The sequence below is a fragment of the Clarias gariepinus genome, chromosome 3 (genome assembly GCF_024256425.1).
Source record: "Clarias gariepinus isolate MV-2021 ecotype Netherlands chromosome 3, CGAR_prim_01v2, whole genome shotgun sequence".
In the NCBI taxonomy this organism is placed as follows: Eukaryota; Metazoa; Chordata; class Actinopteri; order Siluriformes; family Clariidae; genus Clarias; species Clarias gariepinus.
The window spans coordinates 17,483,252-17,501,685 of record NC_071102.1 but is presented as its reverse complement, the minus strand read 5'-3'; the positions used below and the strand labels follow the sequence as shown (position 1 = coordinate 17,501,685).

The 18,434-nt window shown below is 36.8% G+C and overlaps 1 protein-coding gene across 8 annotated transcripts; it reads right to left on the bottom strand.

Moving 5' to 3' along the window:
* Positions 1-13: 13 nt before the first annotated feature.
* si:ch211-80h18.1 (uncharacterized protein LOC555593 homolog) lies at positions 14-14,097 on the bottom strand. 8 transcript variants are annotated; one of them, XM_053492893.1, is made up of 40 exons: positions 14,022-14,097; positions 13,464-13,531; positions 13,300-13,368; positions 12,655-12,687; positions 11,400-11,441; positions 10,998-11,045; positions 10,765-10,809; positions 9,849-9,887; positions 9,695-9,739; positions 9,276-9,326; positions 8,994-9,032; positions 8,797-8,901; positions 8,607-8,651; positions 8,451-8,495; positions 8,307-8,348; positions 8,152-8,199; positions 7,821-7,865; positions 7,693-7,731; positions 7,453-7,497; positions 7,314-7,361; positions 7,203-7,241; positions 7,045-7,095; positions 6,670-6,711; positions 6,534-6,581; positions 5,676-5,717; positions 5,495-5,533; positions 5,383-5,418; positions 3,945-3,980; positions 3,728-3,781; positions 3,547-3,603; positions 3,385-3,438; positions 3,236-3,280; positions 2,723-2,767; positions 2,593-2,625; positions 2,463-2,507; positions 2,340-2,390; positions 2,224-2,259; positions 2,052-2,087; positions 812-856; positions 14-474 (listed from the first exon to the last, which is right to left on the bottom strand). In XM_053492893.1, exons 1-40 carry the CDS (start codon positions 14,030-14,032, stop codon positions 440-442), a joined length of 1,821 nt encoding a protein of 606 aa, XP_053348868.1. In that variant the 5' UTR covers positions 14,033-14,097; the 3' UTR covers positions 14-439. The 8 variants fall into 8 exon arrangements, with proteins under 8 accessions (XP_053348868.1, XP_053348872.1, XP_053348871.1 ...); XM_053492897.1 differs by having other exon boundaries at positions 2,340-2,384; XM_053492896.1 differs by having other exon boundaries at positions 3,385-3,435.
* Positions 14,098-18,434: the final 4,337 nt, after the last annotated feature.

Below are 18,434 nucleotides of genomic sequence, written 5' to 3'. Positions count from 1 at the left end.
CTCGAGATTGATGTTGAAAATAGATGTTACATTTAATGTGATTTTCAAATGACATTTAGAAATGTACAATATGACACTTGTAGAGAATAGTACTCATGCAGCTAGGTATGGACTTACAGCAATACATGAGGAAAGAAGCTATTTGAAATGTGTGTTTTTAACACATCAATCAGACTTTTATTTTCCCCCCATGAATAAATTTGTCCCTCTTCCCTTCGCATTGAAAATTTAATATAATGTGGCCAATTAATTACAAACAGGTGAAATAAAGTGTTCATTTCAGTGTCATCTTGATGTTTAAATAGTTAAACATAAAAAACTGAGACACATGAATCAAAGCTAAGGCTAGTGGTTGGCGTCGCTGTCCCTCTGCCAGGCCGTCTGGTCCGTACACTGAAATCTGTAGCGCAGAAACCTCACACGTGGCTTCATGTGAAAATCAGCAGGTATCTTCCAGTTCCACATTTTCTGCACCTTTTAGGAGAATAGAATACATTTAGTTCACCTGATCTGCTCCACTCAGGATCATTCTGTCTACATGATGCAAGAGAGGGAGAAACGAGAGAGCAAGACTTGCCTAAAACATCCGACTGTGTAACTGATCGAACCTCCAGATCTTACCTTATGTGTCTACCACAGCAGTGTCCAGCTGAGGCTTACTGCGATTTTCCACTCATGAGAATAGTCTTTCTTTAAGCCGATTAGTTGTACATGCTCATTTTATAAGCCATAGGTCTATTATAGAGTGGGCACCATACAACATACTTTTACGGAACCAGAAAGTATCATGGCAGGAAGCTTTGAGACTCACCTTCAGGACCCTGACCAGAGGTGTGGTACTGTTCACCTGCTGAAACTGGACAGAACAAGCAAAACCAGCAGGAGAAAAGAGCGATTGAGCATCTGTTTATAGACATCGTTACTAAATTAGCATTCAGAAGCAAATTAAAAAAAAAAGAATATAAATTTGCAGCACAATACAAAATAAAAAGAACAATAGTGTGTAAGGGAAGTGTGTTGCCTCTTTTAAGGAAGTTAATGTATGACTACACTGCACACACACACACACACACACACACACTTAATAATCTTAATTATTAGGTGAATGTTATTTCTCAGCTTGGTTTTATTGTCGAGTCTTAACTCGGCCTAAATATTTATTTCATATCAAAACAGAGTCCAAAAAAAAAAAATCTCAGGGGAAATTATTATTTGCGTGCAATTATTAGTCAACCTAATGGTGAATCATTAACACAAATATTTTGGCCCCTCAAAATGATTCAGTAATGAAAAAAGACATTCCTCTTTATGATTAGCACCGTGATCCCTCCACTTATTGAACGTCATCTTAATCTTTTTATGATTAGTTTTAGCTGATGGGACACTTCAGCGCTTTAATGCTGTTCAGAGCAGTGATATGTCTTCTCTCACAGTAAATCTCACTGCCCAGATGTTCTTAGCTCATCATTCCGACATCTTTAATTACAATATTTGCTGCTTTGCTAGGCAGTGCTGTAACTTACTGTGGCCTTCTTAAATGTTGCTAACTTTATCCCGTTACATTACTGAAAGATAGTGTCTTCTAGGGAGGTACGGTAGTCTTGTGAGAGGACTTTTAGCTTATCTTCACCTCAACCAGCTCATCGTTAATTATTCCAGGACATCAAACCTTCAGGTGTTTACTGGTCCAGCCCTGGTGCCCAAGCGTGTGGGTTTTATTCAGTGGTAGTTGTGTTTCAGCCAGTTTCCTCGCCTCAGTCATGCTTTTGAGAACTTAACACCATGTACTATTGGACACATATCCTAATGGTGGCAGTTCTGCAATATGGTGGCACTGGAGACTAAACAGGTTCCTGGAAACCTCATGCTTTAAGACTCTATACTGCACAATCTTAAATCCTATATATGTTTATTAAAAAACAAAAAAAACTAATAATGGCTAAAATACTCTTTAAGCTTTGAGGGCGACACAAATGGTTTTATAAATGCACAGTCGAGCTGAACTTGAATTCAATGACTTTTTTTCAGTTCTTCACTTCCATTAAGCTTACCAGCTGGTTGTGTCTGTTCCGTAGCACCAGGTTGGTCTGTTGAGTGAGAAGCAGTAAAATAACAGATGTATTTTATAATTAATTGCATAAATGCTCATTTTATTATTATGTTTTGAGCTAAAATCATCCTTTCATTGGTTACTTAAAGATACAGATTAAACATCAAACTTACTTAGACCCCTGAGAGTCCCGTGAGGTTCTGCTACAGCTGGAAAACAAAAAGAGATTTAAAATCTTGTAACGTTGATCTTTATGTTTATCCAGTACTGCGCCGTAACGGCGTCTGACCTGTTCCTGTAGCATCTGTCTGTGAGGAGACTCTAGCTGGATCCCCTGTGACTGAAGAGCGTTATTACCTTTAGCTGTGCAGCACTCACACCTGTATGGAGTTTGCTCTTAAACTTCACTTACCTATGAGCTCTGTCTGAATCACACTACTTTGTGTCTGTGCTGCATCTAAGAAGTGGTTTAAATAACACATTATTAATTTTAGAAAGATTCCTAACCTTTTAAACTTGTTGAGTGTGTAAAGCAAACTCACCTGTAAATCCGACTCTCGTTTCAATCAGAGAATCTGAATTTGAGAAGAACGATCTTATGAAACAGCTGAAACATTGTGCAGTATGTGGGTGAGAGATCGGGCACAGCATGCTGAAGGTATGATTAGGTACCTGTATGATTTGAGATTCCTTCAGTTACGCCAGTGCTCTCGTATCCTGTGTAAAATTACTTAATTAGTGATTGTAATTGTGATGTTGATGTAACTGTGATGTAATCTCAGGATTTGGTAGGGATTATGGGAGGCTAAAAATGAATGTGCTTATTAGGCACCACTATTATTTTTATTCTCCAGGATTACCAGAGTTTAAAGGATTATTTCAGAAATAAAAGCAATAATCAGGCCAATTGTGTGGGATTAGCGCTTTTTGAATAATGCTGACCAGCTCCCCTCAGCTTCCTGTTTCCATGCCAACATGCACAGTTTAATTCTTTAGCTAAAAGTTAACTCGTATACGTAGGCAGAGAACGACTTAGGACTGGTTTCTGATAAACAGGAAACAAAAACAAGGATCTAAACCTTATTAATAAATAAATGTAAAATATCACTTTATTAAATGAACACCCAGTCATAAATGAAGGAGCACGAATGCACTCTCCATGTGAAGAAATCAGCAAATACAAACCTAAAGTACCCGGTGGTACAGAGCTGTAGATGGCATCCTGCATGACTGAAACATAACAGCAGACAGTACCAATATCAAATGTGTGCTTTTTGATGAGTTTTGTTGTACTTTCATACATTAGTATCCCGTGTGCATAATCCTTAGCTTACTTGTTACATCAATCCTTCTCTGTCCATTGGTCACTGGTCCACCTACTAAACCTGCTAAATCATAATGCATGCTTAACACCACAGTTTCCTCTTTAATATTTTTTATTGTATATAATTATGATATAGTCTGTGCTTACTGTTAAACTGATATATTTATAATACCTGTCACGTCCGTTTGCATTCCCATGCTGACGGCATGCAACGTGACTGCAGTTTCAGCTTGAAGCAGGGGGTTTGAAAAAAAGTGATCAGACTTCAAAGTGTTGTTTCTGACAACTTCTAGATTTAATGCTGTGCATGTCGAAAACAACTCTTTGACCTCAGCAATGTTTAGCAGACTTACAAGGGATTTCGCTGATGGGACTTATAGTGGGGTCCTTAAGATCCAGCGTTCCTGCTGAGAAAGCAATGAAAAAATCTGAGATCTCCAGCTGTAAATCAGGTTCTCAGGTGCTTAGTACAGACGTAAGCCTTAGCTAAGACCCTTTGGTATCTAAATGCTGAACGGAGGGCACATTTATGATGGTTGGTTACTGAAATAGTGCTATGAAGAAACTCACCTGTGTCTGTGTGCGTGATAAGTCCGTGATGTTCACCTGCAGAGGTGAGAGCTATGTCAATTAAATAGTAGGTCACAGTACTTTTTTTATTTTAGTTAAAATGTTTTACTGGTGAAATTTTGTCTATTAAAATATTTTATTTGGTGTCCTGTAACTTCATGGGAATGTCATACATGATTTGCTTTCTTATGTCATCTATTCATTAATTCACTCACTCATCGTCTATACCGCTTTACTCTGTATTCAGGGTCGCAGGGAGCGAAGCCTATCCCAGGAGACTTAGGGCACGTGGCGGGGTACATCCTGTATAGGGCGCCAACACATTACAAGCAATTTGGGAACGGCAATTAGCCTAATCTGCATGTCTTTGAACTGTGGAAGGAAAGTGTAGTGTTCCCGGAGGAAACCCACCAAGCACAGGGAGAACATGCAAACTCCATACACACAGACCCCAAAGTTGGAATCAAACCCTTTCTTTATATATGTCTCAAGAAGTTCCAGAGGTGTTGCGTTCTTGTTGGCTGCTTGTTGGTGATTGTGCAGGCTAGGTCATCTAATGCAGCACTCCATAACTCTCCTTCTTGGACGAATAGCTGTTACATAATCTATAGGTGTGTTTGTAATCGTTGTCCTGTTGGGAAAAAAAATGACTGTTCCACTAAGTGCAAACAATATGGGAAGGCATATCTGTGGTAGCTGGTTAAGTGCGATTTAAATTTTGACTAAACAATGAACCGTCTGTTCACTATCGCTACGTCCAATTAAAGACACGGTGGTTGGACCCAAAAATCTCACATTTGAACTCATCAGACCAAAGGACAGTTTACCACTGATCTAATGTTTATTGCTGGACTTTCTTGGCCCATAGTTTCTTTGCCAAAATTCGATCTTGAAGGCCTGACCCACACAGTCTCCTTTGAACAGTGGATGTTGAAATTTCTGCCGCTGGAACTCCAAGAAGCATTTATAAGGTCTCTCATCTGTGGTGCTGTAAATCAGCGATTTCTGAGGCTTTTCATTCTAATGAATTTATCCTCTGCAGCAGAGGTAGCTCTGTCTTCCTTTCCTGGGACAGTGTTTGATAGTTTTTAGTGACTGCACTTGGGGATATATCCAAAGTTCTTAAGATTTTTTTTAGATTGACTGACCTTCATTTCTTAAAGTAATGATGGCAGTAAATAATAAATTGTATTTTCTTAACTGAGTCTTCCGTTAATATGGATTTGTACAGTAGCTGTAGTAGCCCTAACAGGGCTGTTGACAAACTTTGTCTGGTAGTATATACTGGTATATTGGTGACAGGATCATGGGCACCAAAGGCTCCCCATTCCCATAGCCCAAATAGCAACCTGTCCAGTTCAATCCCACAACCTGGAGGTTGTTTAAAAAAATGAAAATGAAAGAAAGAGAATGTTTAAAAGAAAAATCGGTTACGTACTTGAATAAAGGTAGATGCCTGTTCCAGGGGGATCACCTATGTAACGCATTAAAACTTTATCTTTTCCAAATGTTCATTATTATGAATTTGCTGACATGATTTTTGTTGATACCTTTGTGTATGTCTGGAACCGGTCTGAGACGGCCATTTCCTTTAAGACATACGAGAATAACAAATAACAAACTTTTTTTTTACATATATTTTGAATGGTGCAAAGTCACTGAGCAAAATAACTATTTGAATACTTCACCTCAGCTTGTTCAGCATTAGTCCTTGCTTAGATTATAGCTTACCGTTTATATTGGATGAATCAGCACCATTCTTATCTGCACCCTCTGAGGAATGGAAACAGTAGAATTAGCTATGTCAGTCCTAATCACTATGGCTTAGTCAGTAAATATAGGCACTGAGTCTGATATGACTTATAAGGCTGTACATCACAATGACCATACCAAACTCTTTGTGTTTTTTTTTTTCCATTCCACTTTCCTACATCCCTAAAAGCCATTTTTGCTTGTTGCTGATCTTGGTGTTGAGAGTGTTCAAAAGAGGTGAAGAGGCGGGTACAGGCAGGTTGGAATGGGTGGAGAAAAGTGTCAGGGGTGTTGTGTGATAAAAGAGTATCAGCAAGAATGAAAGGAAACGTGTACAGGACAGTGGTGAGACCAGCGATGCTCTACGGCTTAGAGACAGTGGCACTGAAGAAAAGACAGGAGGCAGAGTTGGAGGTAGCAGAGCTGAAGATGTTGAGGTTCTCCTTGGGAGTGACAAGGATGGATAGGATCAAGAATAAGTTTATCAGAGGGACAACCCACGTTAGATGTTTTGGAGATAAAGTCAGAGAGGCCAGATTGAGGTGGTTTGGACATGTTCAGAGGAGAGATTGTGAATATATCGGTAGAAGGATGATGAGGTTGGAACTGCCAGGTAGGAGGTCTAGAGGAAGACCAAAGAGGAGATTTATGAATGCAGTGAGAGAGGACATAAAGTTAGTTGGTGTGAGAGATGAGGATGCAGAGGATAGGGTTAGATGGAAGCAAATGATTCGCTGTGGCGACCCCTGAAAGGGAACAGCCGAAAGACAAAGAAGAAGCTGAACTTGGTGTTGAGAATTAGCTTTGCTCTGCCACTTTGGCTGTTTATGGATTTACCTGTTATGTCTGCAGGGGAGCTGTATTGAGCAGCATTGTCAAAGAGGACTGAAATATATAATCATGTATCAAGTATCAGGAAACAGATGAAGGACACCAGACAGCACTTTAGCTTTGTTCTGAACAACATGATTACCACTGGTAGACGCAGCTGGCTCGTTTCCTGCTGAGTCAGGAGCTGAGTGAATCGAGTGAAAAATGGAAGATTTAATTACACATATTTATAACATCTATACATTTTAGTTCCAGTTTGGTCAAAATATTGTAAAATCTTTACTAATCATGTAATCTCTTAACATTAACCTTCTAACTAATAAAGCGTTTATAATATCATATAATATAATTGTAAAAAAATTTTGTCTTATCTTTACGAGTCCATAGACGTATTATTATGTTATTTGATTCTCAATATTACACACCTAACCAAGCATTTTTATCTTGGAGTAAGCCATGAGGGAGAGAAAATAACCCTGACAGAGTACAGATCTGAAAATGAAGAATAAGTCATCACCTGGTCGAGCTGAACTGATAATGGCTGGTAGTCCAGGATCTAACCCAGCTCCTGCAAGAGGAGCCAGACAACCCAAATCTGAGTCACGCCGCTCTCTTTAGGTAAAGAACAACAGCTTAAGTGCAAGTTTAGTTTGTTGGGCACGTAGGGACACTAACCTGTTGTCTTGACCTGAAAGGCAAGTCCCATGTGATCTGCTGAGATAGCATCATTGATTAGACATGTGGGCAAAACATCTGCGATCGCTTCAGTAAGACCTGAAGGCATACCTATAGTGTCAGTGTAGGTGTCTGGAGCAAAGCCGTCCCCTATGCCACCTGCACAGAGACACCATGAGTGGGTTTCAGGAAGGGGAATGACAAGAGTCATTACATGCAGCTCTAAGTCGTAGCTAAAGGCAAGTCTCACCCATTAAACCAATGAGGAAGTCATGGCTGGAATGGTCCATAATACCTTGACAGGTAATAAACACAAAGAGCACAGTCAGCATCTGAAAGACACTGTTGTTGGTGAAATGCATACTGTTACACATGATGAGAAATCCAGGGTCTCTAGCTCAATTGTGTTACTGTGAGAATTTGAGAGAACAACAAAAATGTTTGTAACAACAATACCCGAACTATGTAAAGTTGTCAACCATTTACATACCTGTCATTTCCAGATTAGAACCAAATGAGTCAAACCCGTCTGGGAAATAAAACTCATTACTTTGTTTGTCTCTAATTTTTCTTCCATATTAACTGTTTCATTTTGAAAGTATATTTAAACATGCATACCTGTGGAATCTATCTGTGTCGTGCCTTCCATGAAATTATTCATGCCTGTGTAAGGACCACGAAAGTTAATCCATAATCACAAAAATAATTTTGTAAGAAAGTAAGAAAGTCATTAGACAATTAATTAATTACTGTGTTCATTAAATTGGAAAATCCGATGTTTAAATAAAAATAATAACAGATTTTGATTTATACATATTACCTCACATATTTCAAACTTTCTCAAATTTTATTTTGACTTTGTAAAGCTACTTTGTGACCTTGAGACATAGTTAAATGCGATATACAAATAAAAATGAATTGAATTGAATAAAGTGTTTGAAGTTCCCACCTGGGTGTCCTGTCTCCTGTCCATTCATAAGTTGTTTGTGCCCATTACCTGTGGAAAAAAACTCAATCACAACTGTATATATAATGATAAATTTTAGCTATACAGACTTATTCTACATAAAACATACAGTATATTAAACCAAAGTTCATACTCACCGTTGCTCTCAGTCTCTGTATTCTCTAATACTGACTCTAAGCCTATGTTTACATAAATAACATTTTAATTGCAATATTAAATGTCAGTGTAAATTAAAGAAGAACTGCTGAGATTCTCTGTTGTTTTGCCCCATGTGGCCTCACCTGGAGCTTCGATCTGAGATCCAATATGAACAGTTTGAATTTCGGCTAGAGCAAGAAAACTTATTTACAGGATTGTTCTCTGTGTCAGTGTTGTAGCAGAGGAAGAATTGATGCAATTAAATTTTAGCTTAGTTAAAATAGTTTTATTCTACATACCATTGTCATGAGTAGATCCATCTGTAGTTGTTGCTTCTGACCACACTCACATACACACACACACGCACACACACGCACGCACACACGCACGCACACACACACACACACACACACACAGAAAGAAATTTTAATGGATGGTTTCTAGGGCTACCATGCAGGAGGATAATAATGTCAGCATAGTTCAACATACCTTCTGTTTGTGACTGGATTTCAGAAGAAACAAAAGCTGAACCACTTGTATGTTCTGATGTCATTAAACCTGACACATGGATTAAAGACACTTGGCCTGAAGACCCTAAAAAAAGAAAGAGTTGGTCTACTATTTTACATTGAAAAATAAAAAACATGAACAAATCCATCAGGTGTAAGATACAATTAGATAAATACCATGAGAAACATTGTCTAAGAAAGCAGTATCAGCTGCAGCTGCAAAAAACAAACAAACATATAAAAAAACACTTTTTTAAAATTCAATATATATATATATATATATATATATATATATATATATATATATATATATATATACATACAATTTTAATAAAATCAGTGAGAATTAATAATAAATCATCATCATCATTATTATTATTATTATTATTATTATTATTATTATTATTAATAATAATAATAATAATAATAATAATTAACAGAATAATATAAATTCCTTACCAGGGACTTTTGACCCTGAGCTCCCGTGACCAGCCACACTTAAAACAGCACCTAACAACATCATAAGATCCATACTCGGTGTTGCATGATCAAATTCATCTACTGTTACTTTTTAGTTTCACCTCCAAAAAGTCCTAAGAACAGATCACTCTTCCCAGGGTGCAGGTATAGTAATGTTTTCATACACAAACGTTTTGGCCTTGCAGTTGCCCAAACAGAAAATTACAAAAATGAATAAGCATGTATCTGTGTCTCTTATGTGTTCTCAAGAAAGGGTAACTAATTCCCATCAATGTCCATTTCTTTACAAAGCAGTTAGCCAGACATGGAAAATAAAACTCCAGCTTGTTTATATCCTCTCCTCCTCAAAAGACAAAACTAATTATTTAAAGAACTTTTTCAAAAACATTTTTTCTTACCTTGAGAACTTGAGGGCAAAGTTTGAGAGTCTCTTCCATTACTTCCTGTAACCACATGTAGACATGGTAAGTGAAAATGTATGAAAGATTACCTTTGGTTAAATAAAACTACCAGGACATCAATCGATTGCTGACATGAGATACCTTCCCTTACCCTCAGTACCAGTTCCTGTTGATAAGGAGCCACTTGATGCTGTAATACAAGACGACTTTAGCTGTTGTTTAAATAAACAATGTGCAATTTAAATTAAAATGTAAAGATGATTAATTAATATGATTAATTTATAGGTTTCAGGTCTTTTAACCCTAAATGATGCAGTGAGCAACTTCTCATTTCTTAAAAGAAAATGTCAGAAAAATCCCATTTCCCGTGAATGTAGAGATGTTTATTTTTTCAGAAGGGTAAAGCTATTGTCCTGCATTTTAGCAAAGAAAACAACTTAAATGGCTGGAATTGGATTAAGAACTGTCCAACATGTCACTAAAACCTGTTATTAAAAACTTTATTACTGTCCAACATGTTGTTAAAACTTGTTATTGGGCGATGGAAAAAGGTCATATGACCTGATGAGTCCAGATTGATCCTATTCCAGAGTGATGGGCGTGTCAGGGTAAGAAGAGAAGGACATGAAGCGATGCTCCCATCATGCATAGTGTCCACTGTACAAGCCTCTGGAGACAGTGTTAGGTTCTGGGGTTGATCAGTCTAGAGTGATGATGTCAGCTGACCACCTCAATGTACTGAATCACCAGGTTATCACATCTATGGAGTTTTTCTTCCTTCCTGATAGCACATATTCCAGGTCTCAGAGTGTGAAAGAGTGGCTCTGGGAGCACGAGGAATCATTTTTATGCACAAATTGGACATCAGTTTAACCCCAGTGAAAGTCTTAGAGATGTGCTGGAGAAGATGTTTTGACTCGGTGTCATCAATAAAAGATCTCAGCCATAAATTTATGCAACAGCATTTATGTCTGTTTCATATAGGACTGGTTACCATAAATTTTCTTTTGGCTAATTTGAATAAAAGGAATATGAATTAGCCTTTGATTGTTTGGAGTGTAACTTACAGCCCAGGCTTGTCTGTGCCGCGCCAACTCCATTCACTTTGGGACCTACAAAATAATGAGATGTGGTCTCTTACACTCCATTTCCCCAAAAGCTAAAAGTAAAAAAGCTTAAAAGAAATTAGGTCATTGAGTTTCTATCTGACTCACTCAGGACATTTTGTCACTAAATACATAAAAAAAATAGGCTAATGAACTTGTTTCTTAGGGTAATGAAAAGTATGTACTCCCCTTACCATTTGGAGGTTCGCCCACCACAGAAGTGCCAGGTAGAACAGTCACACCTTGAAGAGAATGAGCCCTTTATTGCAAGCAAGATCACAGTCCACTGAAATAGCTCTAAGCACATTATTAACCATATGCAAATCAAAGTTTAGTATAGGACAGACATATGAACCGTAACTGTTTTAATTTCAGTATATGCAAAATATGCAGGTGTTCCTTTAACTTTGGGCATGATTGACCATATACCTAAGCCCTAACCAGATTAAAGAATGGTTGACTTTGTCCACTTGGCAGTACAGGAAGCTTAAGCTGTGCCCACTGAGCTGCTTTTCGCAGGTGAGGGGGTTTAGTGTTCTCCCTAATCCCAAAGAGATCTGTCCCCAAAGCTAAAAAGAGGATTAGCATCATCTTACCAGGGCCCTTGGGCACCATTGTGGCTTGTTGGGCTCCAGCTCCTGTTGAGAAAAAAATCCAGAAACAAGAAACATATCCTTGAGGTTCCGCAAGATCAAATCTTGTTCAAGCTGTTGGTTTGGTTCTGGTTGGGTCAGTAAGCGCAGAACAATGCCACTCTGTCACAAGACCTTGTTCATTTTACATAAGGAAAAAAAAAGACAAACCTGGGTAATCATATATTTTGCTTAGTTTATATGTTTATATGGTGTTAATAAATGGTTTTATGCTTATTATACGCATTTTGGATACAAAAACATTACACACAAAATCATTTCAAAATAAGTTTATGTGTGAAATATCAATCCCTACCTTAAGTGTTCTTAGATTATTATGGTAACTCTTCACTATAAGGTCCACAAATATAAATATTGCATATTGAAGTGAACACATTAACAGCCTCTGAGTACTAACACTGGCTATTAATAATGGTAATAGTAATTAATAAATGATAATAAACATTAACATCGTTATCTCGTCTACTCATCACTACAGGAGTGTGCAGTATTAACTACATAACATATTATTAATATCAATAATTATCTTTATCTAGACTTTTAAGGAACTTGGGACAATTCACAGTTTGAAACCAGTAACAGGTTGCTGATCCAAATCAACCCATTTCATTGGAGCAATGTTAAATGAGGAGGGGTATAGTTTATAATGGATGCAGAAATATACAATTATGAAAGAGACTTTAATTGCAAAAATGTATAATATAGCATATAATGTGATAATGTCATATTATGTTCTATAAATAATATACATACTGTATATATTCTTTATTTACCATAATAAATAAAAACATGTGGTGTTAATACCCAACTATTACCATTACTGGTCACTAGTGACTCAGAGATCATAATGTACTGTACTGGCTTAATTATCTCCTGAGTTCATGCATTAATTCATCACTAAGTAAGCATTAATTAAGTATTAATATATATATATATATATATATATATATATATATATATATATATATATATATATATATATATATATATATATTATATAATATATATAATACTATATATCACTTATTTGTGGGCTTCATAGGAAAGTGGTGCCATTAATTATTATCATATTTTAAAATCTATTGATTATCATATTTCAAAAAATAGCATGGATACAAAGATAAGGTGTAAAGTTGGTCTATTAAACCATGGGTGATATTTTTAAATTTTGGTGGTAAGTTGCTAACTTGTCACCCACCCTTCATATGTTGACCTTTGGAGTCATCATCATCTGAAAAGAAAAGGGAGATGGATACAGTTTATAACAACTGTTCACGAGCCTTCACTTTGCCGATGATTTTTTTCTTTTGTTTACGCATTCCTCTTGATAAACTTAATTTAACACATTACTTGTCTATTTAAAGTTGGTAAAAACTGTCCTCAGTGGTGCACCTTTCTTGTCTTATTACAGAATTACACATTTTAAATAAAGTCACTGTAAATCTTGTTAATGTTTTTAGCATCTTTTTATTTTTTAGAGATTAGAGTCAATTTTATTGTCATTGTGCGAAATACATGTATAGAGCCAATGGAATGCAGTTTATCTTTGTAAGTTAAAGTGGATTAGAAACACATTTTTGATATGCATTGAATTTCGTACCTGTGAGATGACGGTGCAGATGCCGGTCAGAGTTTTGTTCATAATATTATTTCTATGTTTATTATTGTAGTTACATCTGGACTAATTATTTTTGCTTTATATTAACATTTATGTGTGAGTACAGGATTGTTTGTATCTTTATGTATTTTATTTATTTTTTAGCATAAACCAGTTTCCAAAAATTCCAAATTGTTTGTTTGCTTGACTGAGTGTGTTGACCGAAAGGGGATCTTCATTTCCTACCCTCTTCTTCCTCCGAGAGCTCTTCCTCACCCTCCTCTGCTTCAAAATCATTTTCCTCTGGTTCTTTATCTGGAAAAAGATTCATGGACAACAGTTTTAGTACATTAATGTTTATGCATGGAACCTTGAGGATGCATATGAAATTATGGGATGGGAGTTCATACCTTCAACAGGAGCAGCTGCAACTGCTGTGACCAGAAAGACAAATGCTACTGAGGCAATTAAAATATTTCTGAAAAGGTAAAACACTTTATATAGGATAATATGTAAAATCTAGCACAACATACAAAACATTCAAAGCATTCCCAATACTCATAAGGTATATCTGATGAGTTATGGATTAGTTTTTATTGACATAACTTATTCTCATCTATCTCATGTCAGATTTGTCATTTGCAATTTTAATGCTCACAGGGTTACAGTAAATGTGTGCAATCAATAACCTCAAGTCAGACTTCAGGACGACGCATGTGACCATATCTGACTTTAACACCCAATCATTTAGAAAAAAAAATAAAAATAAAAAAATCTTATTTAACACACCCCCCTCACCACAACAGAGCAAATTCTGAGTTTCTGAAAACTGTATGTTATACATAACCAAAAAGCTTTCTAAACACTGTGTTTAAAGCATCCTTCATAATTAGCACTTGCTCATCTATTATTTGTTGATTTTGTGCTATTTAGAGAAATATTTATTAATGTATTTTTCATTGACTTACCGTGACAACATCTTTAGTACAGGTCTAAGTGGGAAATTCAAGAACAGACATAGAGCAAGAAGCACTCAGGTTTTTTGACTTCCCTATGCTTCAGTGGTCACAAATATTTGTTTTATACCCTCCCATCCCCCATCTTGGTAAGGGGCAGGACTTCATTTCTAACCCCATCCTTTATCATTCAAGCTACTCCCACTCGATCATAAATGATCTAATATTAAATATAACATTTGGGACAAAAAAAAAAATCTCTCTCTCTCTCTCTCTTTCTATCTGCAGTCCCACTGATATATTCTCCCTCACTCTGTAGTTGGATGAGAGTGGCACCTAAAAACTGAACAGTGAATTGGTGAAAGTTCACCTGTCCCAGTTACAACAACCTTGTTAATGCTGATAATCCACTTTCTTCCTTCTGGTGTAGTTTCCCAATCCCAATCTGCAAGGATCCACTCTCTTTTTTATCATTACTGCTCATACTGGTCAGCTCAGTATTCTTATAGAATTATCTTATTCTGAGTGTGATTCTAATGGCTTAATAGGTCCAGTGTAGCATTTGCACAAATGCCTTAAAGATGTTTTTATACATAAAAGATACAGTATCTATTCATATGCTTTAACAGTATCAGTGTATGTGTAAGTTTAAGAGGCTTAATGCATTAACATGCTTTTCTGTTACTGAATCCATGTTGCCTTGGAGGGAGATTGTATTTCTGTTCCGCTTGCCAGTTATCATCAGAAACAGACAAGCCTTCTGCTTTAAAATGTAATTAATGAGAGCAGGCACCCATATTCTTTTAATAAACTCTCTATAATGAGCCACATTTCTTTAAACAGGCTCTCATTGTTCCTTTCTGAAACTCAATACTCAATATCCTTTTACATTTTTGTGTTATGTGTAGAATATTCTACCTGTTTTCATACTCCACCTTCACCTATTGATTCGTTATCAGTTTGCTGTGCACCGACTCAGAGGTTTCCTGTCACCACGCTTGTTTAAAGCTCGATGCACAAGCTGCCTTTGGACTAAACTGTTCTGTTGGAAATGCGAGCTCATATCTGCCCTGCAAGATTAAATGTCCAGGTTCAGAGGTGAGGATGTATAGAAAGGCTACATTATTACAAGCAATGGGGTCCGCCAGTAATATTGCCAAGATTTCTCTTAGCTTGATTTGTGTCCTATGCCTCTTCAGATTCCTGCAGGCCTGCCTGCTCCAGGACAATAGCCCTCTGTAATGTGATGAAACCATAGCAGCTTTGCAGCCTATCTTGGGTGATGAGAATCCTTGGTGCGGGTTCCATCCAGTTTGGCTGAGGTTAGGGGTCAGCCACTGAGGTCTATGCTGTTAACTAAGAGTTTGGTGTTTCAAGTTAACAGAAACAGGGGGACAAGAGAGAGTGTCTTACTGGGAATTCACAGGAAAATACATAAATCATGCAACAAGGCCTGCAAGAATTTTAGTATTACGTTTGCACACTGCACAACATGCAATGAGTATAAAACACTTAAGAAAGGAAGGAAATTTTCTTTCTTTTTTTCCAGCATGCAGACTTTGTTCTTTCAATTCAATTTATTTGTATAGCGCTTTTAGCAATTTTCATTGCCGCAAAGCAGCTTTACACAATCAAAAACAAAAAAAGTTTTTGTGTTTCAACACCATCTCAAGCTCTGTTATAAACATTCTACTATCCTGGTCAGGAGACAGCTCTGCTCTGAAGGAACTGTATTGTTAGAAACAAGATCTTTCTGAAATTATGGGACGAGTGGTGCTGGAGACAGCTGACTATTCTGTAATTAACTCTGGGAGGAATCCATTCTGCTGGACTGAGGGGATAATTGAAGGCCGACTAACAGGTAGATGTTACAATTAATCAGAGCATCAGCTTAGTTTCCTGCTTCCTCTTTCACATCTCACATAAACTCTAAATGCCATTATTAAAGTGTCAAAGCTTTTCTCATGATAGTGGAGCGTGTGCCTCTCTGTAAAAGAAACCGCTTTGCACATTTCATATAAAAACAAAGAAAATATGATTCATTATACAGTATAAACTCAATATTATAAAAATATCATGTAAACAAATATATTAAACGACTGAAGTGCAAAAGTATTAGCCACCCTGTTTCATTTTTTTATTACTTTTTATGACTTAGTATTGAGTCAGTTCAAAAACATTTCTGATTTTCAAACATCAGTATTCCACCACAAAGCAGCATATTATGAAAAATGTGAAAAAGAAGCAGGTGCGAAAGTCCAGAACCGTAAGTGTTTCTGCAGGACGCTCAGCAAAAATTAGTAGCTAGTTTTCTTATGAAATTGCACAAATTGTACATGAAACTAAAGTGTCTTTAAAGTGTTCTCACACCAATACTGACTTTGTTACATTAATTACTGTTTACTGGGCTTTTTTTCTTTTTAATTCTTTTGAGAAGGCATTGTTGCTCTACAACATTAATATTAGAGACACAGTACTTTTTTGTTTTTTTTTAATCATTTTTGTAATTAAACTGTCCGCAGTTCTAGATTTAGTTTATTTCACTTTACTTTGTATTTTATTTTTAACAAATAAACTTTGTCAAAGAGCAATTTGGCAGAAACCTGAAAGTAATTGGCCTGATATACAGTAAACACTGCTTGGGTTATAGATTCAGGGGAAAAAAAAAAAAGAGAGTCTAACCTTTATTCTAAACATGACACAGTTTTTGACCTAAAAACCAAATAATTGAAGCTGTATGTAAAGCATATACTAAAAGCGACTAAACAACATGTTATTTGTGAGTGTGGTTTGTGCTGTAATGTAATTTTGCTGATGCTAAAAAGAGCAGTGGTGAAAATAAGCTTGTCTTTATATAAAACTTTTAAGAGCACCTCATAAACCCCATATTTAAATCCCAAGATTTAGTTATAAAACAAATGTCCTGTCCTGAAAGGCTACATTTACAACACATAAGTGTCTCTGTGTGACTGAGAACCTGAATGTAAGGTAAAGGTAAACCTTTTCTCACAGATATCAGTCCCCTGACCAGAGCAGACACTGAAAACCTCTTACACCCTAAATTAAAGTGTAAAATTTCAGAAAAGTTTCTCGTGACCTTCCTCGCCTTTTTGACTCTTTGGGAAAGTGGGTCGCCGTAGGCTGGGGCAGGTGGTACTTTTCCAGGGGGTCAGGCTTCACTGGCTGTCTACATTTGGAAATTTACTCTGGTTGTCGGGAGCTGGCTGGCCACTTGTACTGACTGGGAAATGCATCTTGCTCAGGCTGGCAGGGCACAGGCTCTCTGTTTCTAAGCTGTTTAGTGACTTTTGTTTGAGCTATTATTTCTTTCTCCTTCTCTCCTTCTCTCCTTCCTGCCTTAGTGAGCACCAAGCTTGGACCACCAAGTTTAGTTTATGTGTAACGTGAGTCTGAGTCCCCGGCTCTGATGACCATTTAGAGGCACACATGGAAATGTATTTCACATAGAAGAGATCAAATTATCTCGCCCACTGGATGAATTCAAGATTTAAAATAAAATTAAAAACTTGGATAATGCTTAATGTTGCTGTTCTTAATGATGCTGAAACATAATCTGACTTATTTAAACTATTGATGTGATCTAATCACATTCAAATGGTCCCCCCCTTAAACAGGTAGCTTGTAACTTCACGTGTGACCAGTTACAAGCTAACACATACAGAGAACACACTAGAATGTAAAATGTATGATGTACTATACTCTAAAGAGGGTGAATAATAGAAAATATTGCAGAGATTATTTCGTTTTTGATTTAATAGCAATAATTCATTGACTTTCTGTATGTCAAGTGGATCTAAATATCCTTTTCCTTTTTCTCTAATTATTTTACAATTGAATACATTCATATTACAAATATTTTCAACCAGTGGGTGTTTGTCCAAGCTATTTTTTATGTAAACTAATTAAAAACAACAAAGAATAGAGCTCCTGCAATCATGTTACCCAAAATAAGCATAGGTTTATTAGTTGATGTTGTTTACAACTAACCAGTTAAAAAGGCAGTGGATGTTGTATTGGTTACTAAAGAAAAAGATGATTATGAATTTTCATCACAAGTTACAGTCAGTAGCCTGCAAGAACATTGCAGTGAATCAAAGTTGCACGTATTGTCATTGCCATTTCTTAATCTTTTGTGATAGCTGTGCATTATAGACATAGACTAACCCTGGGGTGCCAGCACTAGTGTGTGAAGAGAGCACACTTAAAGTTAGGTGGGGGTACCACCAGAGTGGAGGCAGCAGAATTAGTTTGTTGCAAATGGTGCAGCTGGGCTTGGCTGGCTTAGTGTAGGGCCTGACCGGGACAGGTGGCATTGCTGGGTCAGAACACCGCATGATTTAGGCAATAGCATGATTCTGGTCCAAGTGTCTGTGTACATGTGTTTTTGCACTCTGGTGCAAGTGT